Consider the following 27,817-nt stretch of genomic DNA (forward strand, 5'->3'; position numbering starts at 1 on the left):
ACTAAAGTGGCGCACTGCCTTCTGGTATGGAAATAGGGCGGGCCAGTATCAAGAAAGGAAGAGTGTGATTGGTTACAGGTACGTTTTACGTGACCGCTCATTGGCCCGCCTCCGGGGATAACCGTCCCAGTTGCCGGAGAAACAATAACGTCACTCCTTAATAGCTTCTCGATGATTGGTCCGCCCATAAGGTTCAACTTAAAAGCCAGTTTACCTACAGAAATCTGCACTGTGCGATCACCGTGACAATGAAGTCGGGACGCGGACGTCAGTGGCGGGGTTGCTTGCTTGCACTTCGCTTCCTCTTCCTATTTTTCTGGGGCGTCCCTGGGGCCAGGGCATTGGACAATGGCTTGGCGAGGACGCCTACCATGGGCTGGCTACACTGGGAGCGCTTCCTATGTAACCTTGACTGCCAGGCAGAGCCGGAATCCTGCATCAGGTATCAGCTACTAGGTGTCTCCTTCCCGTCGCTTTTCCATGTGTGTTTGTCTCAGTGTGTTTGGGGGAATGGAGGGGTCTCAACGAAAACACGTGAGCCCAAGGGAGAGCTCTCATACTCCTGCTGCTTTTTTGCTTTTTTATCCCCAGCAATCGCTCCCGGATCAGGACTAGCCCTAAACTTGCTCCTGCCGTGGGAGTCCACCCAGTGGCCACTACCTGCCATTTCCTCCCCCCTCCCCCCACCCCTCACCCCTCACCCCTCCTTTCTTTCTAGTAATGCAGCTAGAGACTGTCTCCACTGACCTTCTGATTCCATTCCGATTCTTCTTGTGAACTTTGGCACTGCCTCGGCCAGGTGCTGGCCGTGAACTATCCCTGAAGAAACCTAGGGTGGGTAAGGAGCGACGGGGAACTAAGACTCACGCCCTTTCTTCTTTTTGGAGGTCACGGGTTCCTTAGCTGTAAATCTAGGAAGTTAGAGAGACATGGAGGTTTCTGAGATCTCCTCTGCCCCCTTGATTTTGAGCGTGGCCTCAAGCTGGAACGTTGACCTGGGGGCATTTTACACATGTAAAACGAGAGCTGAGGCTGGATTAGATACATATTGAACCTATCTGACCCTTGCAATTCGTGTCTGTAAATTGGGATAACAACTTTTTTACTTCATGGAGCTCACTCAGAAAGCTAACAATAGTTTTTATCTCACACGGGTGAGCTTTCGATCAGATAAGCTATTGGAAGTGTCTGATCCCTCAAGCGTATAAAACAAATGTTCTTAGTCAGAATCTATGCCGAAAGGAATGTAACCTGTAAATATGTGTATATTTCTCTAGAGAAAAGATGTTTATCTTTCTTAAGATTCTCAAAGGGATCTATGATCCAGAAAAAGTTAAGAATTACTGCTGGGAGCCAGTGTTGTGGCCCGGTGGTGGGCTAAGCTGCCACCTGCGTTGCCAGCATCCTCTATGAGCTCTGGTTCAAGTCCCGGCTGCTCCACTTTCCATCCAGTTCCCTGCTAATGCTCCTGGGAAAGCAGGAGATGGCCCAAGTTTTTGGGCCCTACCAGCCACGTAGGAGACCCAGATGGAGTTCCAGGCTCCTGGCTTTGGCCTGGCTCAGCCTGGGCCATTGCAGCCATTTGGGCAGTGAACCAGCCCAATGGAAGATATCTCTTTCTGTGTGTCTCTGCCTCTCTCTTTGCTACTCTGCCTTTCAAATAAATAAATAAATCTTTTTTAAAAGAATCACTAATAAATACTGCTAAAAACATAATACAGTACCCCATGGTGCAGAGGTCTCTCTAAAGGCCAGCAGTAACAATACTTCTCTGTCCATAACTTCTTCCTGCGACTATCTTTACAGATTAAGTCACGATGTCGGTTCCATATGATAGAAGAACTTGGCCTTCTAACTGTCAGACTCAGTCTGTTGTGACCCAGGAGTACAAAGTGTGCCAATTGAGCCCCCAATGGGTTTTTTTCTTTTCCTGTCTTCTTTTTATAAACAATGACTGTGTTATTTTTGTATCTGATTATAAAACTAGTGCTTGGTCATTTCAAAAACTGTACATGGTAAAGAAGAATATAATGAAAATTTAAATTTCTGGAACTCTACCATCCAGAAATGGTCATGGTTAAAATGTTAATGGGGAGCCAGCGTTGTGGCACAGCAGGTTAAAGCCCCAGCCTGCAGTGCCGGCATCCCATATGGGTGCCCATTCAAGTCCTGGCTGCTGTGGGGCCCCTGCACCCGCGTGAGAGACTCAGAAGAAGCTCCTGGCTCCAGATCGGCACAGCTCTGGCCATTGCAGCCATTTGGAAAGTGAACCAGCGGATGGAAGACCTCTCTGTCTCTGTCTCTCTCTGTCTCTCTCTCACTCACTCTACCTCTCTCTGTAACTCTTTCAAATAAATAAAATAAATCTTTAAAAAAAATGTCAGGAGGGGCCGACATCGAAGTACAGCAGGTTAAGCCACTGCCTGGGATGCTGGCCACTTTGACTCCAAGCTGCTCTGCTTCCCATCCAGCTCCCTGCTAATGGAAGGAAGCAGATGATGTCCCAAGTACTTGGGCCCCTGCCACCCACATAGGAGATCTGGATGGAGTTCCTGGCCCCTGGCTGTCGTGGACAGTTGGGGAGCGAAGCAGCAGATGGAAGTGTGCTCGCTCGCTCTCTCCCTCTCTCTCTCTCTCTATTTCTATTACTCTGCCTTTCAAATAAAAAAAAAAGTTAATACCAGGGCCAGCATTGTGTTGTGGTGTGGTAGGTTAAGCTGCTGCCTGCAACACTGACATCCCATATGTTAGTGGATATGGCTCCACTTACAATCTAGCTCCCTGCTAATGGCCTGAGAAAGTACTTGAAGATGGCCCAAGTGCTTAGGCCTCTGCACCCATGTGGGAGACCCAAAAGAAGCTCCTGGCGCCTGGTTTCAGCCTGGCACAGCCCTGACTGTTGCAGCCATCTGGGAAGTGAACCAGCAGATGGAAGATTTCTTTCTCTCTGTCCCTCCCTCTCTCTTTCTGTAACTCTGCCTTTCACATAAATAAAATTAATCTTTAAAAAAAAGGGCACTTTAAAAAGTGCAAAATTAAAAGAAGTTTATTTTAATATTTATTTTCATTTATTTGAAAGGAAGAGTGACAGAGAAAGGGAGAGAGAGAGCAAGAACGGTCTTCCAACCTCTGGTTCACTCCTCAAATGGCCACAATGGTTGGGGCTGGGCCAGACTGAAGCCAGGAGCCAGGAACTCCATCCAGGTCTTTCACATGTGTGCAGGGGCCCATTTACCTGGGCCTTCCTCCACTGCTTTCCCAGGCGCATTAGCAGGGAGGAGGATCAGAAATGGAACAGCTGAGACTGGAACCAGGCACTCTGATGAGGGATGCAGGGGCTTAAAGCACTGCACTGCAGTGCCCACCCGACATCTATGAACTTTTTGAAGCACCCTCATATATAACCTTGGATTCTTTTCTGTGTAAATGGAAACGGATTTTTTTCCCCATTAGTTCCTATGAAAATGGATCATGTTTATGTCAGGCACAGTTAATGGCAAGACTCTGGTGCCCTGCGTGGGTTCAATTCTACCTCATTGTTATTTATCCCTGTGACATCAAGCAGAGTAATTATCCTATCTAAATGTAAGCAGGCTAGAGTGTTTGGCACAGAGTAAGAGTTTCATAAATGCAAATTATATGTGTATGCCATAATTCACTTAAGCAATCCCTAGTTGGTAGCTATTTGGGCTCTTCAATTTTTATGTCACCTGATTCTTAACTGAGTCATTCCTCACAAGACTAATTACTGGGTCCAAAGGTGAATTCATTTTGATACATACTTGTCCAAAGATTTTACAAATGCAAATTCCTGGAGCCGGCGCTGTGGTATAGTGGGTAAATCCCACTGCCTGCAGTGCCAGCATCCTATATGAGTGCCAGTTCAAGTCGCAGCTGCTCCTCTTCTGACCCAGCTCCCTGCTATGGCCTGGAAAAACAGAAGAAGATGGCCCAAGTGCTTGGGCCCCAGCACCCACGTGGGAGACCTGGAAGAAGCTCCTGGCTCCTGGCTTCAGATCAGCTCAGCTCTGGCCATTGTGGCCATTTGGGGAGTGAACCAGCAGATGGAAGACCTCTCTCTGACTCTGCCTCACTGCAACTCTGCCTTTCACTCTGCAGTTTTGTGCTCTGCTGAACTTAGCTTTAATGACTTTGATTTCATCATGTATTTCTCTTTGCTATTTTAATTGTTTGGGGGTTTAAGGGTAGAAGTATTAAACGGGTAGTGCAGAGAGAAAATGGGAAGGACAGTTCATTTTACCCTGTATTGGTTATGATTACTAATACACTATTACTGGGTTGAAAAAAAAATTGTGTAATTCCAAGGTGCCTGACAAATAGGAGATACCTGAGCATTCCTTTCCTGACTTGTAATAATTACTGCAATTTCTTTCAGTGAGCATCTCTTCATGCAGATGGCAGAGCTCATGGTCTCAGATGGCTGGAAGGATGCCGGTTATGAATACCTCTGCATTGATGACTGTTGGATGGCTCCCGAAAGAGATCCAGAAGGCAGGCTTCAGGCGGACCCTCAGCGCTTTCCTGGGGGGATCCGCCGCCTTGCTGATTATGTGAGTTTGTAGATAATTTCCTTTTTCATTCATGGGATTAAAAGTACTTCTGTACAGAAGCTTGTTCAGAAACAGCCCTTGTGACACTCAGAAAATAGAGTCCCTGCTGTTATCCGAACTTTGTATTGTAAGGCTTATCAGGTCATTTTCATCCCATCAGCAGATTTACTGTATGTTTTGCAATAGCTCTTTTCTTTAAAGCTTCATTTTTAAAAGATTTAGTTATTGATTGATTTGAAAGTCAAAGTTAGAAGAGAGAGAGAGAGAGAGAGAGAGATTGTCCATCTATTGGTTCACTCCCAAGGTGGCCACAATGGCCAAGGCTGGGCCAGGCTGAAGCCAGGAGCTTCTTTCAGGTCTCCCATGTGGGTGGCAGGGGCCCAAGCACTTGGGCCATCTTCCGCTGCTTTCTCAGGTGCATTAGCAGGGAGCTGGATCAGAAGTGGAGCAGCAGGGACTCAAACCAGCATCTATATGGAATGCCGGCATCTTAGGCAACAGCTTACCCGCTGCATCACTATGCTGGCCCCTTGCAGTAGCTCTTGAAGCTTATCTTGAAGAAGTCCTCCTTTTGCTGAAAGCACTGAATTTTCTAAGAAATAAAAGGAATTGGGGGGCCAGCGCTGTGGCACAGCGGGTTAATGCCTTGGCCTGTAGCACCAGCATCCCATATGGGCACCGGTTCTAGTCCCAGCTGCTCCACTTTCAATTCGGTTCTCTGCTATGGCCTGAGAAAACAGTAGAAGATGGCCCAAGTCCTTGTGCCCCTGCACCTGCGTGGGAGACCCGGAAGAAACTCCTGGCTCCTGGCTTCAGATCGGCGCAGCTCCGGCCGTTGTGGCAAATTGGGGAGTGAACCAGCAGATGGAAGACCTCCCCCCCCTTTGTGTAACTCTTTCAAATAAATAAATAAATCTTTTAAAAAAAGGAATTGGATCATTGACATATGTATTCATGTATTTCCATATAAGCTTTGGGAAGCTATTGTAACTGTTCCATGAACTAAAATTTTGGAAAATATTCTGAGATTGTTGAAGAGAAATAGAGCTCAACTCTAGTTAAGGCAATGAAGACAGGATTTACAGTACTAATACAACAGGGGAAAGAGCCAAGCTCAAATCAATACAACAAAGACAAGTGGGGATTTGCAGTCAGCAGATTGAAGGGATTAGTAGATAGAAAATTACTAAAAGACACCAAGGATAGGAGGATTTTTGCTAAAGGGATGGCATGGACTTGGGCATCAAGTAGGGGAGGATGAAAGAACTTGATCAAATATGAAGGGGAGGAGTAACTTAGCAGGATTCTTGCTAAAAACAGACCCTCTAGGACGAAAAAGGAAAGCCAAGGTCCAGGCCTAGTGGAGGACAAGGCTGAGAAATTGAACTAAAATTTGGTCAAGGACAGAGGCTTCCTGTCGGGGCTTCCCTTGCCTGACAATAAACCTTTCCTCTTAAAAAAAAAGAAAAGGACAGAATCTTTGTCAAGATAAGCCTATCATTGATTGCTCGATAAGGTAACTTGGGATCCCATCAGGAAAATTAGAGTGGCTGATGGCTTTCTCCTCAGTTCTGTGCTGTAGGTCGTATCTATAGTTTGAATTGCCTCAGCAGAATTGGGGTAGTTGTTCTTTGTCTCCCAACAGACTCATCTGGATAATTTTGAGGATGTTGTGGGGGAAAGCATCCTCAATACCTGCTGAACTGCACTTGTCTTTGCCCCTAGCCCGGAGCGGTTCTCTCTGCTGCTTCATGATAACCCTTCTATTGTGGTGACTCTTCTTTTCCTTTCATTTCAGGTCCACAGCAAAGGACTAAAGCTAGGGATTTATGCAGATGTTGGAAATAAAACCTGTGCAGGGTACCCTGGGAGTTTCGGCCACTATGACACTGATGCCCAGACCTTTGCTGACTGGGGAGTAGATCTGCTAAAATTTGATGGTTGTCACTGTGACAGTGTGAAGCATTTGATTGAAGGTATGTTTAATTCAAGAGATTTAGTCATGGACAAAAAGCAAAAATGCTGAGGCACAAGACTAATCTTCAGATTTTAAATGCCCAGACACATTACTGGAAATACTAATTCTCGATGCACCATAGTCCCTGCCTCTTCTTTCAGTTTGCTCTTCCATTCATTTATTCATATATGTAAAATCCATGCATGGCTACGCATGGCTAGTATTATACACTTTTTTTAAAAGATTTATTTATTTATTTAAAAGTCAGTGTTACACAGAGAGAGAAGCAGAGACAGAGAGAGAGGTCTTCCATCTACTGGTTCACTCCCTAGATGGCCACAACGGCTGGAGCTGCGCCGATCCGAAGCCAGGAGCCAGGAGCTTCTCCCAGGTCTCCCATGTGGGTGCAGGGACCCAAGGACTTGGGCCATTTTCCACTGCATTCCCAGGCCACAGCAGCAAGCTGGATTGGAAGTGGAGCACCCGGGACTTGAACTGGTGCCCATATGGGATGCTGGCACTGCAGGCGGTGGCTTTACCCACTACACCACAGCACTAGCCCCTTATTTATACACTTTTAAATTAAGAAGACTCTAAGTGTTAATTAGAATTTATATTTTTGTCTCTTTATAATATCATTTAGAGAAGATTTCAGGATGTCAAACTGTCCCAAAGAAGGAAGCATCTGCAGTCCTGCCTCTCCTAAATATATATACCATCTCTACACTACCTTTCAGAATAACCCCAGCAGTCTGGAAGATACTATACACAATTTAAGTACAGAGCACTATGTGTCCCTGCTGCTGGTTAAAAACATAAGTGGTGGGCATTTGGCCTCATGAGATGCCAATTCACATCCCCGTTCTACACTGGAATACCTGGTTTTAACACCCAGCTCCAGTTCCTGACTCCAGCTTGGCTAATACAGATGCTGGGAGGCAGCCATGATGGCTTAAGTAGGTGGGTCCTTGCCACCCCTCTGGGAGACCTAGATTGAGTTCCTGGCTCCTGGCGTTTGTCCAGCCCAGCCTCAGCTGTTGCAGGCATTTCGGGAGTGAACCAGCAGATGGGAGTTGTGTGTGTCTCTTATAAATAAATAAACCAGACTCTTTACCACAAAGCCTGGGATAATATTGTTTCTCAAAAAATTATGTATATTATAATTTATAATATATATAAATTTATACATATAAATATATATATATCATGGACCTTCCAAGCAGGCTCGTAAAATATCTAGAAAGCTCCCCAGCTGGAAATTCTCTTCTTGCCCTTATTCTACCCATTGTTTTCTCATACAGGTTATCAGTACATGTCCTTGGCTCTGAACAGGACTGGCAGAAGCATTGTATACTCCTGTGAGTGGCCTCTTTATATGTGGCCCTTTCATAAGGTGAGCTAGTGAGCCCAGAATCCAATAGAGCCAGGTTGATAGATTTTTCAGAACTTGAGAGCAAAGGAATGGGGGTCTCCTTCAGAGTCCAACCTTCTTTAATAGTACCATCCTACCATCTCTCCCAGGATCTGACCACCTCTTACCATCACCACTGTCAGATGGTAGTCCAAGCTACCAAAACCTAGGAAGTTATCCTGGGCGAGTCTTCCCTTTATCTCATCATTCATGTCCTATCCGTCAGCAGTCATGACAGTGCTATCTCTGAAATCTATCCTGAGTCAGCCCACATCTTCCCATCTCCACTGCATCCACCCTGGCCTTCCAAAACACTAGCATCTCTCCCTGACACTGCTCTGACAGCCTGATATCTTGACTTCCATTCTTTCCCAACCCCCATCTATTTTCTAAGCTGCACCAGAATTATCTCGTTGGCATATAAATATGATTCCCTTGCTTAAAACTCTTAACTGGCTTCCCATTGCACTTGGAGTAGTCAGACTCCACTCATCTAGCCCTTGCCTGCCTCTCCAACCTCCAAAACAGTGATGAATCCTTCCCTCACTATACTGGTATCCTTTGGGCCCCTCGACACCGTAAGCATATTGCTGCCTCAGCGCTTTGATACTTGCTTTTAATTGTCTGCCTGAACCATTCATCCCCAGGATTTTTTAAAGGGCCAGCTCCATAGCACTGAAATCTCAGGGGCAGGGGCTGTAGCACAGCAGGTTAAACCATCTCTTGGGATGCCCACACTCCATATTGGAGTGCCTGGTTCGAGTCCCAGTCCCACTTCCTGCTGATGTGCCTACAAGGCAGCAGACGTCAGCCCAAGTACCTGGATTCCTGCCACCCAACATGGAGACCTGGATGGAGTTCTGGGCTCCTGGCTTCAGCCTGGTCTAGCCCTAGCTGTTGCATGCATTTGAGGAGTGAACCAACAATGATTCATATTCATTCATATTCTCTTTCTCTCCCTTTCTCTCTCCCCTCCCTTCCTCCCTCTGCCTTTCAAGTAGATGAAAATATATTTTCCAAAGAAAGGGAAGAAATGTCAGACTAAATGCCACATACTCAGATGGGTCTTTTCTAACTACTTCAAAAAACAACACTTTATCCATTAACACAGTAATCTGTTTGTCCTCTAAGATCTTAGCACCTCATACAAGTATTTGTTGACTTGTTTATTGTCTATCTCTTTATTAGGATGTAAACTCCATGAGGGCAGGGACCTTGTCTGACTTTATTACTGTAACCCTAACACAATAAGTAATAACTATGGGATAAATCCCTATTATTTTCTCTGCAAAGTAATCTCATCTTTTTCTTGGCATCTTAAACCTCAGATATCCCATCTATCTATCAACAAACTTTTATCCATTTCATTAAGCAATTTTGTGACTGAGATTCAGATTTTCTAATATATGCTTAATGGAGTCCTGTATAATTTTTGCAGCTTTTGTTTTTACTCATTAAAATCATTTTACTTATTTCTGATTATAAAATCAATGTACATCTATTTTGGAAAAGTTGGAGGGGCCAGTATTGTGGCACAGCAGCTCAGGCCACCAAGTGTGACACTGGCAGCCCATAGCAAGTGTTCCAGTTTGAATCCCAGCTGCTCCGCTTCCTATCCTGCTCCCTGTTTGATGTGCCTAGGAAGGCACCAGAAGATGGCCCAAGTATTGGGCCCCTGCCATCCATATGGGAGACCCTGATGGAGTTCCTGCCTCCTGGCTTCAGTTTGTCCTGGCCCAGCACAGCTGTTGCAGCCATTTGGGGAGTGAACAAATAGATCTCTCTCCCTCTCTTTGTAACTGCCTTTCAAGTAAATAAATCTTTTTTTAAAAAAGTTGGAAAACATAATGAAGTGTAAAGAAAATAATCTCTATAATCTCAGCATGTACTTGCCATTTGGTATACAAAGGTACAGAAGAATTGGGGTATAAAATTTTGAACTTTTTCCATGACACGTGAAAAATATGTATTATAAAAAAACTACATGGATTCAGAAAATTTTTGTTTTATTTGAAAGGTAGAGTTACATAGAGAGATAAGCAGAGAGCGAGAAAGAGAGAGAGAGAGAATCTTCCATCAGCTGGTTCACTCCCCAAATGGCCACAACAGCCAGAACAGGGCCAATCCAAAGGCAGGAGCCAGGAGCTTCATCCAGGTCTCCCACGTGGGTGCAGGGACCCAAGCATTTGAGCCATCCTCTTGCTTCTCTCCCAGGTGCATTAGCATGGAGCTGGATCTGAAATGGAGCAGCCAGGGCCCACATGGGATGTCGGCAGGTATCAGCTTTACCGGCTACACCATAGTACCAGCCCATATTTTTTTTTTTAACAGAGCACACACTCTCACCTGCTGGTTCACTCCCCAAACGCTTTCAATGGTGTGTGTGTAGGGGTGGGTGTGGGTGTGGTTGGGGTGGGGTAGGAGTTGAAGCCAGGAGCCTGAAAGTCCAGGTCTCCCACATGGGTGGCAGGAACCCAACCACTCACCATCACTGCTTCTTTCAAGGGTCTGAATTAGCAGGAAGCTGGAATTAGGATCTGACACCATGCACTGAACTGAGGCACTCCTGTGTTGGACACAGGCATCCCAACTGGCAGCTTAATTGCTAGGCCAAATACCCACCCCTGAAAATTATTTTTGTACCAAAATAAACTTATGCTTCCAATTTTCCAGGGCCAGTGCTGTGGTGTAGAAAGCTAAGCCTCCACCTGCAGCGCTGGCATCCTATTTGGGCGCTAATTTGAATCCTGGCTGCTCCACTTCCAATCCAGCTCCCTGGTAATATGCCTGGGGGAAACAACGGAAGATGGCCCAAATGCTTGGGCCCCTGCATCCACGTGGGAGACCTGGAAGAAGCTCCTATCCTAGCTTCAGCCTGGCCCAGCCCCGGATGTTGTGGCTATTTCAGGAGTGAACCAGCAGATGGAAGACTGATTGATCTCTCTGTGACTCTGCCTTTCAAATAAATAATCTTTTTTAAAAATTCCATTTTTCCACAAACTCATATTCCCAGCGTTAACAGTATTAAAGTCCCTTCGACTAAGGATTTTAAGTTACATGGCCTACTTCAGAAGCAAACTTCTTAAGATAGTCTCTGTAAGCTAAAGGCTACAATTGCCTGCCTTTAAGTTGGACTCTTTTCATATCACAAGGATGATAACAAAGTAAAGCATCTGTCCTGTTTTCACAGCCCAATTACACAAAAATTCGGACATACTGCAATCACTGGAGAAATTCTGCTGACATTTATGATTCCTGGGAAAGTATAAAGAGTATCTTGGCCTGGACATCTTCTAACCAGGAGAAAATTGTTGATGTCGCTGGACCAGGGGGCTGGAATGACCCAGATATGGTAAGAACCTGAGCCCTCCTTGTCCATCACCTTGAACTCGGCCTGTTTCCTGTTTGCCATTCAAGGTAAGTAGAGGTTAAGTTCTTGGGAGGCTTTCCAGGAGAGTGCTTGGAGCAGAATGCTTATTAACGTGATTCCCCTCTATGGGGCATCTAGGTACCTTTCAGATTGGTTCATCTTTTCTTCATTTGAACTATTTCTTTCTTTGTCTCAGTTAGTGATTGGCAACTTTGGCCTCAGCTGGAATCAACAAGTAACTCAGATGGCTCTCTGGGCTATCATGGCAGCTCCTTTAATCATGTCTAATGACCTCAGACACATCAGCCCTCAAGCCAAAAGTTTACTTCAGAATAAAGATGTGATTGCCATCAACCAGGACCCCTTGGGCAAGCAGGGGTACCTGCTTAGAAAGGTAAATAATGCTCTGGGGGAGAACCCAGGCCAGGAACATGTTCTCGCTTTCTCTAAAGTTCAGCCAAATGTTTGTGTGTGTACTTTATTAAGATGGCTCTATTCCCAACTACCACATTCGTCCTGGGTCTAACTCTGTTACATATGAGGATATGAACTGGTTTTAAAGGTTTATTTATTTGAAGTGCACTGACAAAGAGAGCTCATCCATCTGCTGATTCACTACCCAAATGGTCAGTGACTAGGGCTGAGCCAAGCAGAAGTCAGGAGCCCAAAACTTCATCTGGGTCTCCCAGGTGGGTGGCAGGGGCCCATGCACTTGGGCCATCCTCCACTGCTTTCCCAGGTGCATTAGCTGGGAGCTGGTTTGGAAGTGGAGCAGCCAGGACTCAAACCAGCCCTCTCACATGGGGCACCAGTGTACACCAGCCCCTGAAATGATCTTTTAGGAGCGGTTTTTCCTTTGACTTCAATCCTATAATCAGTAGTCAGGCTTTTTGCTTGAACAATTATTTCCAAAATATGCTTGCTACAGGCTAACTTTAACCTTTTCTGTAAGTGCTTGATAGTTCTGACAGTAAGACCAAATGACAAACTAAAAGGGCAACTTATTACTGGTTACCAAGCAATCACACCTATTCCCTTGTTTTTCAGGAAAGCAGCATTGAGGTGTGGGAACGACCCCTCTCAAACTTATCCTGGGCTGTAGCCGTTATGAACCTGCAGGAAATTGGTGGACCCTGTTATTATACCATCGCAGTTGCTTCCCTTGGAAGAGGAATAGCATGTAATCCTGCCTGCCTCATCACACAGCTCCTCCCCGAGAAAAGGAAACTTGGGTTCTATACATGGACTTCAAGCATAAAAACCCGAGTAAATCCCACAGGCACCGTTTTGCTCCAGCTAGGTGGGACAAGTAAGACTACATCACACTGATGTTCACATCCATCACTTCCTCCATGCCCACTATTTCATCCAAGCTCCAAGAGTGATGGCTTAGTCCCTCACTGTACCAGTTTTCCTTCTGTTCCTCACACACCACGAGCATACTGCTACCTCAGGGCTTTGACACTTGCTTTTGCATTTTGCCTTGACCTTTCCTTCTTCAGAGGGCCAGCTCCTTAACATGCAAATCTCAGGGGCAGCCATCATGGTGCAGGTTAAGATACATTTTGGCCTGCATCCCTTATTTGAGTGCCTGACCCGAGTCCTAGCTATTCCACACTTCTGATCCAGCTGCTTTCCAAATGAGAGGTAGTCGGTGACGCCCTAAGTATTGTGTTCCTGCCATCAATGCAAGAGACTCAGATGAAGTTCTGGCTCCTGGCATTCACCTGGCCCAGCCCTGCCTGATTCTGAATGAACCAGTGGGCAGAACATCTCTGTCATTCTTTCAAATAAATCTATGTCCTTGAGTAAAATTTTCCCAAGTTGGAACTTTCTAGAGGAAGTTGGGCAAAAGTTCTTGAACCAGTTGGAAAACAATAGCTGTCATTTGCTGTGTACTTGGTGCTAGACACTGAGATGCTTAAGGTGTATTGATCTACTTGAATACCAACTCTAAGGCAGCTATGTGCCCACTGTAATTTCAGAGCAGGATTTAACACCAAGCTCTTAACACACTATACTGCTGCCTACTGCAGTGCTTGGGATGCCTGTTTATAATCTTAGTGCAAACAAAAAAGGAAACCTGCCTCAACTGAATGATGATAAGTCCACAAACATGGGGTAGAGTGTTTGGGCCTATAGTGGTTACACCAGTTTTAAGATGCTTGCTTGCATCCCCTATCAGAGTGCCTGTGTTCAAGTCCTGGCTCCTGACTTGAGCTTTGTGCTAAAGCGGATACTTGCCACCTACATGGGAGACCTGGATTGACTTCCCTGCTACCAGGCTTCAGCTCATAGGTGGAGGGGAGAAGGGTGGGAGGAGACAAGCAGGGCATTTTAAGTATTTGGGGATACAACCAGTAGACAGGAGGTATTAACCACCTTGGGGCCACATTGTGCAGCAAGCTAAGCGGCCAGCTATGCTAGCTAGCACCCCTAACTGTAGTGGCTGCTCCACCTCCAGTACTCAATGGGCCTGTGAAAGCAGTGCAAGATGACCCAAATTCTTGGGCCCCTGCCACCCACAAGGGAGACCAGGATGCAATGCCATGCTCCTGGCTTCAGCCTGGTCCAGCCCCGACCGTTGTAGCCACTTGGGGAGTGAACCAGTGGGTGAAGATGCCTCTCCCTAACTCTGCCTTTCAAATATACATATATACATATATTTGGACAGGCAGAGTAGACAGAGACAGACAGAAAGGTCTTCCTTTGCTGTTAGTTCACCCTCCAAGGGCTGCCGCGGCCGGCATGCTGCAGCCAGCGCACCGTGCTGATCCGATGGCAGGAGCCAGGTGCTTCTCCTGGTCTCCCATGGGGTGCAGGGCCCAAGTACTTGGGCCATCCTCCACTGTACTCCCTGGCCACAGCAGAGAGCTGGCCTGGAAGAGGGGCAACCAGGACAGATTCCGGCGCCCCGACCAGGACTAGAACCCGGTGTGCCGGCGCCGCAAAGTGGAGGATTAGCCTAGTGAGCCGCGGCGCCGGCCCTCAAATATATTTTTAAAAAATGCACAATACACATGAAGTTGTATTCCTTAAACAAAATCATAAGGAAAATGATTTAAACTTTAAAAAAGTACATAATACTACTAAAGAATTCCATTCAAAACACAGTGGCACAGTAACATGATACCCCTGGAAAAGTCCTCCATCCCCTTATAGCACCTGGGTTTATAACCCAGCTGATGTACACCATGGAAGGTCAGCAGGCTCAAGTGATTAGGTCCCTGGAACTCACATGGGAGATCTGACCTGGCCCAGCCCTAGCCAATGCAGACATATAGAAATTCTTAGAATACAGTACATGCTGAGGGGAAGGTGTTGTGGCATAGTGGGTTAAGGTACCTCTTGGGATGCCTACATCCCTTATCAGAGTGCCTAGTTGGAATCCCACTACTCTGCATTTGCAGTCCAGATCCTTACATGTACTTGGGGGGCAGCACATGGGGCAGTGAACCAGCAGATGGCAAATCTACCATTCTATCTTTATTAACTCTTGCCTGTCAGGTGACTACCAATTATTTCTCGCTAAAATTGGAAGGCTAGTATCACCAACTAATAAAAGTTGAAATAGAACTATGAAGCCTAGGTTTGCTCATCATAAACTAATTTGAAAGTTAACTGTTCCACTTGAGATGCTCTCCCAATAACCAAACTACAGTTTTGCTGCAGATCTCCAAAGAGCTAAGGAAGACTGAAGAGGAAGAGGAAAATATATAATTGGCAACTGTCGCATAGGCACTTTTTAAAAAAAGATTTGAGAGATAAGAGTTATAGGCAGAGGGAGAGGTCTTCCGTTCGCTGGGTCACTCCCTAAATATGGCAGTAAAAGCCAGGAGCTTCATCTGGGTCTCTCAAGTGGGTAGAGGGGCCCAAGCAGTTGGGCCATCTTCCACTGCTTTCCCAGGCCATAGCAGAGAGCTGGATTGGAAGAGGAGCAGCTGAATGGGACACAAACGGGCACCCATATGGGATACCAGCACCACAGGCAGAGGCTTAGCCTACTACCCTACAATGCCAGGCCCCTAAATAAACACTATTAAAAATGGACAGAATAAGGTTCTAGTCCTGGTTGGGGCGCCGGATTCTGTCCCGGTTGCCCCTCTTCCAGGCCAGCTCTCTGCTGTGGCCAGGGAGTGCAGTGGGGGATGGCCCAAGTCCTTGGGCCCTGCACCCCACGGGAGACCAGCATTAAGTACCTGGCTCCTGCCATCGGATCAGCACGGTGTGCCGGCCGCAGCGGCCATTGGAGGGCGAACCAATGGCAAAGGAAGACCTTTCTGTCTCTCTGTCCACTCTGCCTGTCCAAAAAAAAAAAAAAGACAGAATAGCCTTGATTCCACTGGGAAGCTTACTATACCAGAAATTATATTCCTTGCAGTTATTTCAACATAATAGGAATAATTTGTATTTTATACAAATTACTATGTATTTAAAAGGGCTGTGGGATTCTTAATATACTGTGTTTAAAATGGAATAAAAATTCCTCACCAACTGACTTTAGTATGTGAGATTATGGATGTCATTGGACTCCCCCATTAGTCTGAAACCTAAGTCTCTATGTATGCAGCATGTGTAACCAGTGTCCTTTGCTCAACAGCAAATGGGATCCAATGAAGTCCCAAGCGATTCAAGTGCCACATTACATAATCCAACATTTGATGTGTGCTCAACCAAATTCTATCAGAAATGAGTATTACCCGGCAGAACCATGAAACTTAAAATTTTCCAAGAGGAGTTTTATTGATGGCTTTGGTTCATTCCCTTCCAAAAGACCAAATGAACTGAACAGTGGTAACCTTTAGATTTTATTGTCTTCATAGCAAAACAGAAGACGAAGATTAGAACTGGATCACTTGCCCCTGTAATAAAACAAAAGAAGCCCTGAGTTTTGTAATTCTTGCAAAGAACCCCTGCTCCATCCATAACATATATCCCAAAGAATTCATTCTATATTAAGGCAAATCTCCTTCCTGTCCTTAGTGAAACCAAAACCTAAAAGTCTTGAACCTTCAGCTATGGATCTGTTTCTTTTCCCAATGAATTGCCCCTGATCTCTAAGCCATGATGAGTGAGCAGAATGTTTTCCTTTTCAAAGACAACAAAGCTATATAGACAAGGTTGCACCTTCCACGCATAATACATACCTTTCTCTTCTTATCTCCTCCCAATTCAAAGTGTTTACATCTCTTAATAGCCAACATTCTCTTGGATCTGCAGTTGGGCTCCACACACTCAAGCCTCAGCACAATCTTCTTTGTAGTTTTAGCCTGGAAAAAAAAATCAAAACCAAACTCTTCACAAATAACAGCAGATAATCAGTTTCTTCCAAAACGTCTGTAAACTACTTAGAGCAATGTTCTGCTAATGAGTCACCACCAATTTTCCCTGAACTATTAGAAAATAATCATCTGTAGCAACAGCAAAGGTGGTGGGGTTATCCAGTTACCATCACATCCTACTAATCTACATTCAGAACAAACACCCTAAAGCACTTCCTCCCAAATACGCACTCACTATGCAATCTTGAACTTGTGGCCTTTCAGCACAGCATTTCACACAATCAAAAACCTGTTCGGGAAAGCATTGTGGCACAGCACGTTAAGCCACCATCTTATATGGGCCCTGGTCGAGTCTGGCTGCTCCACTTCCGATCCAGCTCGCTGCTAATGAGCCAGGCGAAAGCAGAAGATGGTCCATGTACTTGGGCCCCTGTACCCTCGTGGGAGACCCAGGTGGAATTCCAGGTTCCTGGCTTCAGCCTGACCCAGGTCTGGCCGTTGCAGCCAACTGGGGAGTGAATCAGCAGATGGATGATCTCTAAGTCTCTGACTCTCTGTATTGTACCTTTCAAGTAAATAAATCTTTTAAAAAAGGTTTAATAAGTCATACAACTGTGAAATAGTCAAATTGTGTAATTCACTGAATAGGGTTCTTACTTAAGACTTATCATCAATTAATTCTAATATCTACAATCATGTCTAGAATTACATATATTCAGCTATACTAATCTCAAGCTGTACTCCAAACTTGTAGTCAACTGGAACTGTCTTAACAGGTTACCCAAATGTAAAAAGGCCCCTGAGCATCCCTTCACCACCAAGATCAAACAATTCATTGCACTCAAATGAACACGAAAATCATTCCTTAATATTTTCTGGAACCAGAGCTAAGTGCCAAAAACAATGCAATGTTGGCGATTTGGAATGTTATGCTCCAGGAACCATGCTAGTTACTTTCAATGGCAGCCGAATCGCTTAGGGTAAGACAACTTATTCAGCCTGTAGAATTGAAGAGGCCAGTGTATGGCCTAACTGGCTACTTTAACAGACTTTGATTTTTTGCCTCCTCAAAAAAGGAGCCCTGCCCCCCAATAAGTTAAATGCCAGCATTGTACAGTATTGTAGACCGGAAGCAAATCTGGGTTGCACTCCCAGCTCCAGTGCGTACTACCTGTCACTGTAATTAGTTGCAGTTAAAAAAAAAAAAAAAGGTGCAGCAATTTCCTTGGGACTACACCTAGGATGCTGTGAAGCATGTGTGCTGACCACAGTAAGTAGGAAACACGTCATTTCCACTAACCTTTTTCCGGAAAATCGGCTTAGTCTGTCCCCCATAGCCACTCTGCTTCCTATCATAACGCCGCTTTCCTGGAAAAAAAGTTACTGGTTATCGTATCTCGAAGACCTTAAGTCACAGTCGTCTCACGGGTTTATCTGGGTTGGCCAGCAGAAATACCAATGCCCAACCCGAGAGAGAAAACACAAAGTCTCGAGTCGTAGATCACACTTCACCAATGCGGTACTAAAACCAATGACACGCAGGCCTCTTACCCTGGGCATAGAGAGAGTCTTTGCCCTTCTTATACTGTGTCACCTTGTGGGGCTGGTGCTTGCCACACTTCTTACAGAAGGTCCGGCGGGTTTTCGGAACGTTCACCTGGTAAACAAACCGTTCAGGACGTGCAGCGTTAGATCAGACCACAAGGCGTTAACACCGCACCCGACCCAGCAGACGCGGCCGAAGTCCCACAAACACTCGACTCTAAACTGCGCTCCAGTGGCTGAGTGCGGTGGTCCAGCTCCCAAGGGCTTCCGAGAGAGTGCCCTCCGCCAGCCCCCCAGAGCGCGGAGATCTTACTCCACGCCCGGCTCAGTCTTCTACTTCTTAGAGCCCATCCCTTCCATTCCTAGCCCCGGAGCCCGTTCCCTTCGAGGTTGATCCCAGCCATACTGGCCTTATTTGGTACATTAAGTCCCTACAGGAGCTTGGACCCAACCCGGGACAGCATGGATGACGCCGGGTGGGAAGATTAAACTGGATATTCTCGGGCCCCCACACCAAAATCCTACCATGTTGCCGGAACGCTATCGGCTCGGAAAGAAAGAGAACCGGCCTGAAGCGGAAGTATATAGGCGGTTCCCAGTCGCACTTCCTCATGGGAGGCTATGGGAGCGACCATAGAGTGTACGATTGGGATGCGTAGCGCCCTCCAGCGGCTGAGAGGACTCGATTGGCAGCGGTGGGCGGGAGTTTTAAGGAAATGCTCGCGCGACCTAAAGGCTGGTTGGCTCTCTTACACTTCCTCCCTCCCCGCAACGTTTGCAACTGTGTATGACTTCACCACTTTTGGACACCGCTATGTAGTAGCGTTACGTGAAGGGAGTAGGGCTGTTTCCAGACCTTCTGGCCTCCCTGTCCCCGAGGGAAGCCGGGGCTAGGGTCGAAGGGAGGCGCCCTGCACAACCGTGGTCCATTCCAGGTCCACCTCTCAGAGGCTAGAAACATCCTTTACAGAGAACTGCTCGTTCGGGGAAGGCTTGATGCATTCAACAAAAAATTTTTTTATTGTTGTTGTTGTATATTTGAAAGGCGGAGCGACAGAGATACGCACAGCTCTTCTATCTGCTGGTTCACTTCCCAAGTGCCCACAAAAGTGGGGCATGGGCCAGGAGCTGGGAAGCCATCTGGTCTACCCTTCCAGGGTGCATATTATTAACAAGCTGGAAGTGAGCCGCCAATTTACTCCCTCAGTAAAAAGGTGCTGAGTACTTTGTAGAAAGAAAACCCGGGTTGCTCATGGGCTGTGGGTGTCCCCAGGTGCCTTTAGTGCCCACAAACGCCTACCCCTCAACAAATGTTTACTTAATGCTTTGCTATCTCGTCTCCACTGCTTTGCCCCGCCCCATATCTGGCGGAAGCCAAGTACTACTGTAGGTTTCAAGAGAGCGCTCCAGAGAAAGACTGCCAGGTGCTAGGCTTTCAAATAGACTGCCTCATACAGTATACAATACTGTTATGACAGTAATTGTAGAAGGTAGGTGGTACTATTATTCCCATTTTACAGATGAGGAAATTGAGGCCATGGGCTGGTAAGTGATTTTCACAATGTAAACGGTATTTACGAATCCAGGTGGTCTTAACTCCAGAACCTGGTTTCCTTAACCATTATTGGATACTGCTGTTGTGACCTGCTAATGATAATAGTTAACAATTGTTGAACACTGACTATACGCCAACCTTTGTCCTAACGACTCTACATACTCTCTCTTTTAATCCTGACAGCAGCCCCAGAAGGTATGTGCCTTTATTAACATTGAACAGGTGAGGCACCTGAGGCACAAAGGCATTCCGTTCACTTACTCAGAGTCACACAGATGGTGACCCTCAGCCTTGCACTTAACTACTACATCTCGTGGGGAAAGTAGGGGGATCTGCAAAGAAGAGGATAGTGAGGAGAGAGAGTTGGGCTAGGACACAGGAAGAGGTGGTAGTGGGTGAGGGGCTAAAAACGATGCAATCCTGGGGTACCCTGCTTACATGCACTCCACGAACAGCCATGTGTTCCAAGATAACTCCTTGATCACCCTCCTTTTGTGGTCTCTCAGAATAGGATAATATAAACATGCTTGTTATATTTTTTAAACGTTTAGGGGCCAGCGCTGTGTCGGAGCGGGTAAAGCCACTGCCTGCAGTGCCAGCATCCCATATGGGCGCTGGTTCAAGTCCTGGCTGCTCCTCTTCCGATCCAGCTCTCTGCTATGGCCTGGGAAAGCAGTAGAAGATGGCCCAAGTGCTTGGGCCCCTGCACCTGTGTGGGGGACCTGGAAGAAGCTCCAAGCTCCTGGCTTCAGATTGGCTTAGCTTTGGCTGTTGCAGCCATCTGGGGAGTGAACCAGCCATTGGAAGACCTCTCTCTCTCCCTCTGCCTCTCTGTAACTCTGCTTTTCAAGTAAATAATTCTTTTTTAAAAAAAAAAAGTTTATTTACCAAACTGGCAGCCCATAGTCTCACAGCATTTTCTTCTGTGCAGACCTTTCAAGAATCTCATTAACCTTTGGGAAGTTTCTACAGATTTTTTAAAAATATTTCTTTATTTGAAAGAGTTACAAAGAGGAGAGGGGAAGAGAGAGAGAGATCTTCCATCTGCTGGTTCACTCCCCAGATTGCTGCACTGGGCCAGGCCAAAGCCAGGAGCTTCATCTGGGTCCCCCTCATGGGTGGCAGGGGCCCAAACACTTGGGCAATGTTCTGCCCCTTTTCCCAGGCCATTAGCAGGGAGCTGGATCAGAAGTGGAGCAGCCGGGACTTAAACTGGTGTCCATATGGGATGCCGGCACTGTAGGCAGCGGCTTTTACCACTACACCACAACACCGACCCCTCTACAGGTTTTTCATGTTAGTAACATGGCAATCCAAAGACAGTAAACATTATTTATTTAATTAACCTTTATTTCTCTTATTGTTTCTCATGTGACACCGCTTTGGAGTTCTTTGTTTTTTATTTCAAAATATTTCATTGACGAAACTTGGTGAATAACATGAGCATTTGATAGGCATATACATTGTGTAATGGTTATCACAAATTAGCCACCTATAGTTACCACTGTGTGTGTAAATCCGGAGGGGGTGAGGACACTGAAAATCTGCCCTCTTGTCAAATTTCAAATAAACAATATAGTATTATGAAGTATAGTTACCATGCTATTACATCTCCAGGATGTATTCATCTTAAGTTTGTATACTAATCCTGGTCTATGTTTTGGACATGCTCCTACTCATGAATTTCTCCTAAAACAAGGCGCTCAGAACTGAATGCAAGACTCCAGATGGGGTCTGGCCTTGTAAAGCAGGTGGAATATTCACTTTCCTCCGTCTAGATATTTTACTTCTGCACAGAAGCCTAATGCCACCTTGGCTTTTCTGGCAGCCATGTTACTGACATGCCATTTCTCCTGATTACTATCAGCAGAACTCCCTGAACCATTTTCATAAATGCTACCGCTACGCTACTTTACCCTGGAGTCATTGGAAGTTCTAAGTTGTGGGACATCACCTTGAGCCCTGGTTGAGTTTGGCTTCTCATACCTGCTTCTGTCATCAAATCTAGCTGACACAGCCTTGAGCCAGTCACAGATTTTTTAAAAAAAAAATTCATTTTTATTTTATTTGAAAGAGTTACAGAGAGAGGCAGAGACAGAGAGAAAGAGAGGTCTTCCATCTGCTGGTTCATTCCCCAGATGGTCGCAACAGCTAGAGCTGCACCTATCCGAAGCCAGGAGCCAAGAGCTTCCTCCATGTCTCCCACGTGGGTGCAGGGGCCCAAGGACTTGGGCCATCCTCTACTGCTTTCCCAGGCCACAGCAGAGAGCTGGATCAGAAGAGGAGCAGCTGGGTTTCGAACCGGCACCCATATGGGATGCCTGTGCTTCAGGCCACTGCTTCAACCCACTGCACCACAGCACAGGCCCCAGTCACAGATTTCTTTTTCCAGGCTACTTTCTATATCTTCCTCAGAGGTCATTTTTAAAAAAATGTGGAATGGGCTAATGGCAAGAGCAGGGGCTTCTATGACATGGAGAACTTTTGAGTGCAGCCACTCGTTCGCGTTATTTGGGTGTAGTTCTGTCGATGTAGACGAGTGTGCTAGGGAAGTGGCCGTGGTGAAGAGGAGTATAGGCTTGCTTTCCCTTTCATTTGACCTCCTCCCTCTTGCCTTGCTCCTCTGTTGTATGGCTGTCAACCCCCAGTCCTCATCCCAAGATGACCTTGAGAAGGAACAGGGCACGTGACAGCAGCGTCTGACTGAAGAAAAGGGAAGGGAAGGCGAATGCCTGTGGCCAGCTCTCAGGCAGGTGACTGCCGCAGCTACTGTGGAAGACCAGTGAAAGGGTATTAAGTTGTGAATAAAGTAGAGAACTTCTACCGCACTTGCTATCCATCTATCTTGTGAAGACGTGAGGCTTAATCACTTTACCGTCCTACAGATGCTTAAAGAAAGCAACTAAGTCTTGTTGCCTTAAAAATTCTGATGGGTTATTTGTAGCGAGATTGGGGATCCGTTTCTACACTAGGATACAGAGCCTGAGGGCCTGCGCTGTGGTGTAGCAGGTAAAGCCGCCATTTGTAATGTCAACATCCTATATAGGCGTCAGTTCGAGTACCAGCGGCTTCACTTCTAATCCAGCTCCCTGCTAATGACCTGGGAAAAGCAGCAGAAGATGGCCCAAGTATCAAGGCCCCTGCCACCTACGTGTGAGACACAGAAGCAGCTCCAGACTCCTGGCTCCTGGCTTTGGCCTGCTTCAGCCCTGGCGGTTGCAGCCATTTGGGGAGTGAACCAACAGATGAAAGATTCTCTTTCTCTCTCTCCACCCCCCCCACCCCGTAACTCTTCCTTTCAAATAAATAATGTTTTTATTTAAAAAAAAAAAAGATATGGGAGTTCCCCAGGAGTCAAGGTGCACAAACAGAGAAGTCGCCAGGAACTCTGTCAACCATCACTGCCTGCAGCCAGTACCAGCTGTATCTCATCAAAGAGCTGTCAGGGCGAAGATTGCAGCCAGAACGTAGGTTAGCTAGGAGGCTTCTGGGAAAACATCCAGGCTTCAAGGAGCACACCTACTTTGGTTTATTGTTTTACAGGATTAAAATGAAATATGTAATTTAAAAAAAAATTTTATTTGAAAGGTAGAGTTACAAAGAGAGAGAGAGAGAGAGGTCTTCCATCTGGTAGTTCACTTCCCAAATGGCCGCCACAGAGAAGGCTGCGCCAATCCGAAGCCAGGAGCCAGGAGCTTCATCTGGGTCTCCCATGTGGGTGCAGGAGCCCAGACACATTATCAGGGAGCTGGATCGGAAGTGGAGCAGCCAGGACTCGAACCGGCATCCATATGGGATGCTGGCATCGCAGGTGGCGGCTTTACCCGCTACACCACAGCGCCGGCCCGAAATGTGTAAATTAAGAGTTAATGCTTGAATCTGACTGTTAAATGGAGAAAATCAACATCCACAGAAAATGGGGAAGGGCACAAGTCTTGGTGTGGACGTACATCCTGGCACTTTCATCTGTAGATACAAGTGCTTTCTGAGAAAATGGCTCAGCAGGGGAGAGTTCTTGCCCCTACCTCTGTCAGGTTCTGCACTTTGGGGGTCCCTGGGTGAGCACTCTGCATCCTCCGCTATCCAGTTTAACTGAGTGGCCCCGAGTCTCCTCTGCCTCAGAGGACACTCTTCCTGGGCAGTCCTCTGGGCAGCCGTCTCCGCCAGCCTGGGCCTCTCGTCTCTCTTGTAAGCCTCCTCTGCCTGCGCTGGCCATCCCCGTGGCGCTTTGGGTACCTTGACCCTTTACCCCAGAGCGGGCGGCCTGAGGAGCAGTCAGTGCAGCCCCATCTGGGGTCTCAGGGGCCCCTGTAATGTTGAGGAAGGTTCTTTCAGAGCTGGTCTCAAGATAGTAGTGTCAGAGGTCCCAAGCAAATGAGGGGCGGGGACAGCTGGGGGCTGGGGGAAATAGGGACAGCAGCAGGGAGCCAGATAGCACGCTGCTGAGACGAGAAAAAAAAGCCATTGGTTTAAGTCAGGAAACAAAAAAAGGGAACTGAGTGGCTGTGAAAGGGTGGGGTTTGCTCAGACTGTCCTTCCTCTCTGGACTGTAAGAATATGTCTCCAGGGCCAGTGTTTTCTGCGATCAAGTACCACCTTCCAAGTCCTGGCACCTCAATGCATCTGGGAAGCTACCTGCATTAAGTCGGGACTGAGGTGGGTCTGGGGCGTGGTAGGGGCTGGGCAGCAGCAGCAGCAGGGGCCTTTTCCTCGGGCCACCGAAGGCGGCCGGAGCGAAAGCATGGCTGGTGCCGTAAGTCTGCTGGCACAGGAGGCTGATGGAGAGTGGGAGTGTCCTCAGCACGAGGCCCTGGCGGTCCCTTCCGGTGATTTGAGGGGCTGTAAGGGTCCTTGCTGAGGAGGGCTGCTTGGGGAGGGGCTGGGAAGAGAAAAAAGTGACACGAGGTGATCCTCTGAACAGGTAGCAAATGTTGGAAATTTGGTGGAAAAGTAATATTGCAGGTAGCAGTAGGATGAAAACAAGCCATTGGCTCAAAGATTGTTTGAAGACCCAAAATGTGTACCTGTGTCCATGGGACACTTAGAAGAAGAAATTCTCAGCTATAGGTTTCTCCGAAATAAGGATAAAAGCTCATACGCCAAATAGGTATAAGCCAGCTGCCTTGGGCTGCGTCAGGCCAAATGTGGCTGTGATCAGAGCTGGCTTGTTGAGAGGATTATATGGAGGCTGCGCCAACCTCGTGGTAAGCGTGGGTAAGACTGGGCCAGAAAAAAAGCAGCCTCTGCCTCAGCCCAGACAGTGTGGCCAACCTCTGAGGTCATGGTGAAGGTTTCTCTGCTTACCATTGCCTGCCATGTGCACAGCTTACTTTTCTCTTGTCTTGCTTATTTCTCCTCTCCTCCTCTCCGCCCTCCATCTCTGCCTTCTCTGCCTTTCTCTACCTGTCTTCCCTCTCTATTATACCGCCCTTTATTTTGTTCATCCCCATAGCCCGTGACAGTCAGCACTTAATAAATGACTATTGAATTGCCCCAAATTTTTCTTGCACCTTTATTCCCCTGCACTTTCTCTGCCTTTTTCCCTTGCCCCCTCCTTGCTTGCCTAGCACCTTCCCCATCGGGTTGTTGTGAGCTCTGAATGTATAACTAAACAGAAAACAGTTAACAACAGGGCCTGGTGGGAATAGCAAGTGCTGTAGCTTAGTGTTTGCTATTATTTTTATTCTGCCCAAGACCTGCCAGTGTCTCTACGCTTGTTAGCCAAAAGGCCGAGAAGCGATGCCAGTGTCTCTAGAGGAACTACCTAAAGAAAATGGTGTGGCATTTAGAATACAGGGGATGGGCAACTCTGATCAAGACATCCTTGGATGACTTGCTGGACCTCCAAATAGCATCCCAGTTCCTTGGCCACCCATGCCAGTCACTTCCAGAGGCAGCGGCACAGTAGCAAAGCTCAGAGCCTGGCGGGTGGGGAGCCACACAGCTCAAGGAGTGTCCTCTTTGCTGTTAGTTGTGTGTTGGTTCTGCTCCTTCCCTCATTTTGCATATCAAGCCCCTGAAGACAGAGTGCTTCAGCCTCTCTGGAACCTCAGTTATTTGATAAAATAGTGTTACTCTCCAAATAGGCCACAAAATGCAAATACTCATGGGAACCTAAAGCATCATGCTCTAACCGTATCCCTTAGGCGTTGCCCTATCTTCTCCATTCTGACCTCTTTTATATTTAGACTGTGTTTTTCTTTTAAAAATATTTAGTCATTTTCATCTACTTGAAAGGCAGAGCAACACACACACACACACACACACACACACACACGGCGGTGGCAGTGGAGGGGGAGGAGGGGGGAGGGCGGGGAGACACAGAATCATCCACTGATTCACTCCCCAAATGCCTACAACAGCCAGGCCCAGGGTCAGGCTGAAACCAGAAGCCAGGCACTCCATCAGGGTCTCTGAGGTGGATGGCAGGGGCCCAAGCACTTCCTGCCTCCTCTCCCAGGATACAGTAACAGGAAGCTGGATCAGAAGCAGAGTAGCTGAGACTCGAATTGATGCTCCAAATGACATGTGGGAGTTCTAAGCGCTAGCTTAATGTACTGTCCCACAACACTCATCCCTATATAGACTATTTATGCTGCTTGCTTGTGTTGAAATCCAAATTTCTGCTGCTTATGGGTACTGATGTTTTTGTTTTTAATCCTTTTGTAAACTCCTTACGGCAAGAACTAGTATAATTTTCCATCCAGTTCTAGGGTATTGGTACAATTTTATATTATCACGATGATCTGTTATTTCCATTTGAGCAAATTTCCTACAGAGTTTCCTTTCGGTGGACTAGACCCATACCAGGAAGTGACTTAGGTATAAGGGGAAGACACGGCTTTTGAAAACCAAAGCTCGGGTGTTCTCAAAACACTCATCAGTTACCTGCTGCTTTTCCCTCAGTGACGCTGAAATGTGATTATGAAGTCCGGAGAATAAGGGAGACGTAGAAATTTCAGCGAGGCAGTGCTCAACAAGAGACTAGAAAAAAAGACCCTGACCTCTTTCACTCCAAGGCTGCTTGGTTATGCATGAAGCCATCTGGGGAAGGGAGGGGGGAGGGAGAACGCCTCTGAGGACCTTGAAACAATTGGGCCACGTGTGACTTTCAGTTTCTGTGGCGATTCATGCGCAGTGACTGCGAATGATCTGAAGGCATTGGAAACCTAGAGGCCTTAATTAATCCCAGGCTTTTTTGGCCACTCTGAAAGCCCTCACCAGATGCCCTTAAGGGTATAATAGCTATTTGAACCTCAAAGTGCAGCTCACCTCACTGTCCTGCCTCTCTGAAATGAAAGTAAACTATATTAGCTCACTCTTCACGGGAGGAAATTGTAAAGAGACAAGAGAAGTTAAATTGCAGACAAGTTGGAGTTTGGGGTATACTGGAGTTCAGGATTTCCGATTCTGAGAAAAACCAGATTCACATGTAATCAAACCAGAGTTTAAGAAAAATGTTTGGAAATAGAGCATAAGGATGTGGGGAAAGAGGGCTAGTCGGAATAGAATTTGGTAGGATGTTTCTAGAGACTGTTTTGGCAATATGTTTCAATATGCAAAAGGCACATCCTTTTTGACTTGGTAAACGATGCTTACATAGAGATTTCAATAATAGTAAATACTAAGAAATAGTGTTTAAAAAAGAAATTTAGATCTTTTTTGGAAAAGGATTTTGGATAGATGTTCAGAAACCCAAGTGGGCTACACATAGTATGTACAATTTCTTCTCAAACATGAGAAGAAACATACAGAGGGAGCGGAAGGAAATATGCCAAAATAGTGAAGCTTCTGGATGATGGATTTGTGATTTTTCCTTTGAAATTTTCCTGTGCTTGAAACACTTTCTAAAATGAGCATGTGTTAACTTGATGTTGGGAGAAAATAAAGAAAATGTTTAAACCAAGGAAAACAAACCTAAAATGAGAAAGGCAGTCAAAGGGGCACACAAGTCTGGAGTGAAACGTGAGCACCTCAGCAGTCACCCTCCACACCCCAGTGGAGGAATGATAGTATTATCACCAACCTGCCTCGGCCTGTGAACTTGCAGATTGGCTACCTGACTCTCCTTCCATCATCACTTGGCCAGAATCTATTGACTCTAGTGCAGGGCAGATATGTCAAAT

At 46.5% G+C, this 27,817-nt stretch overlaps 3 protein-coding genes across 5 annotated transcripts in view; 2 read left to right on the forward strand and 1 right to left on the reverse strand.

The window, feature by feature from the left end:
* The first annotated feature begins 113 nt into the window (after positions 1-113).
* GLA (galactosidase alpha) lies at positions 114-13,123 on the forward strand. Of its 3 annotated transcripts, none has more exons than XM_002720349.6 (7): positions 114-442; positions 4,397-4,571; positions 6,370-6,547; positions 7,830-7,921; positions 11,130-11,291; positions 11,506-11,703; positions 12,357-13,123. In XM_002720349.6, exons 1-7 carry the CDS (start codon positions 249-251, stop codon positions 12,636-12,638), a joined length of 1,281 nt encoding a protein of 426 aa, XP_002720395.2. In that variant the 5' UTR covers positions 114-248; the 3' UTR covers positions 12,639-13,123. The 3 variants fall into 3 exon arrangements, 1 of the variants encoding a protein (XP_002720395.2); XR_016228515.1 differs by having other exon boundaries at positions 124-442; positions 10,613-11,291; XR_016228516.1 differs by lacking the exon at positions 7,830-7,921 and having other exon boundaries at positions 148-442.
* Positions 13,124-16,021: 2,898 nt separating this feature from the next.
* RPL36A (ribosomal protein L36a) lies at positions 16,022-18,786 on the reverse strand. Its single transcript, XM_089324930.1, is given in 5 exon segments — positions 16,022-16,171; positions 16,457-16,579; positions 17,892-17,959; positions 18,143-18,248; positions 18,649-18,786. Coding segments are annotated over 5 exon segments (441 nt in total). The 5' UTR covers positions 18,772-18,786; the 3' UTR covers positions 16,022-16,150.
* A 5,346-nt stretch (positions 18,787-24,132) lies between these two features.
* BTK (Bruton tyrosine kinase) overlaps positions 24,133-27,817 on the forward strand; it is a 39,308-nt gene continuing 35,623 nt past the window's right edge. The window contains exon 1 of the mRNA XM_002720367.5: positions 24,133-24,347. The gene's annotated coding sequence lies outside the window, so the exon portion shown is untranslated. The remainder of the gene's footprint in view (positions 24,348-27,817) is intronic.

The sequence above is a fragment of the Oryctolagus cuniculus genome, chromosome X, assembly GCF_051225735.1.
Source record: "Oryctolagus cuniculus isolate XC-2025 breed Fujian yellow rabbit chromosome X, ASM5122573v1, whole genome shotgun sequence".
NCBI classification, from domain to species: domain Eukaryota; kingdom Metazoa; phylum Chordata; class Mammalia; order Lagomorpha; family Leporidae; genus Oryctolagus; species Oryctolagus cuniculus.

What these genes read in the sequence shown, in the direction of transcription:
- GLA (XM_002720349.6), top strand. Translation starts at nt 249, where the DNA reads ATGAAGTCGGGACGCGGACGTCAGTGGCGGGGTTGCTTGCTTGCACTT. An exon ending in TCCGCCGCCTTGCTGATTAT is followed by an intron (nt 4,572 to 6,369) that starts GTGAGTTTGTAG and finishes CTTTCATTTCAG; the next exon opens with GTCCACAGCAAAGGACTAAA. An exon ending in ATATGTGGCCCTTTCATAAG is followed by an intron (nt 7,922 to 11,129) that starts GTGAGCTAGTGA and finishes CTGTTTTCACAG; the next exon opens with CCCAATTACACAAAAATTCG.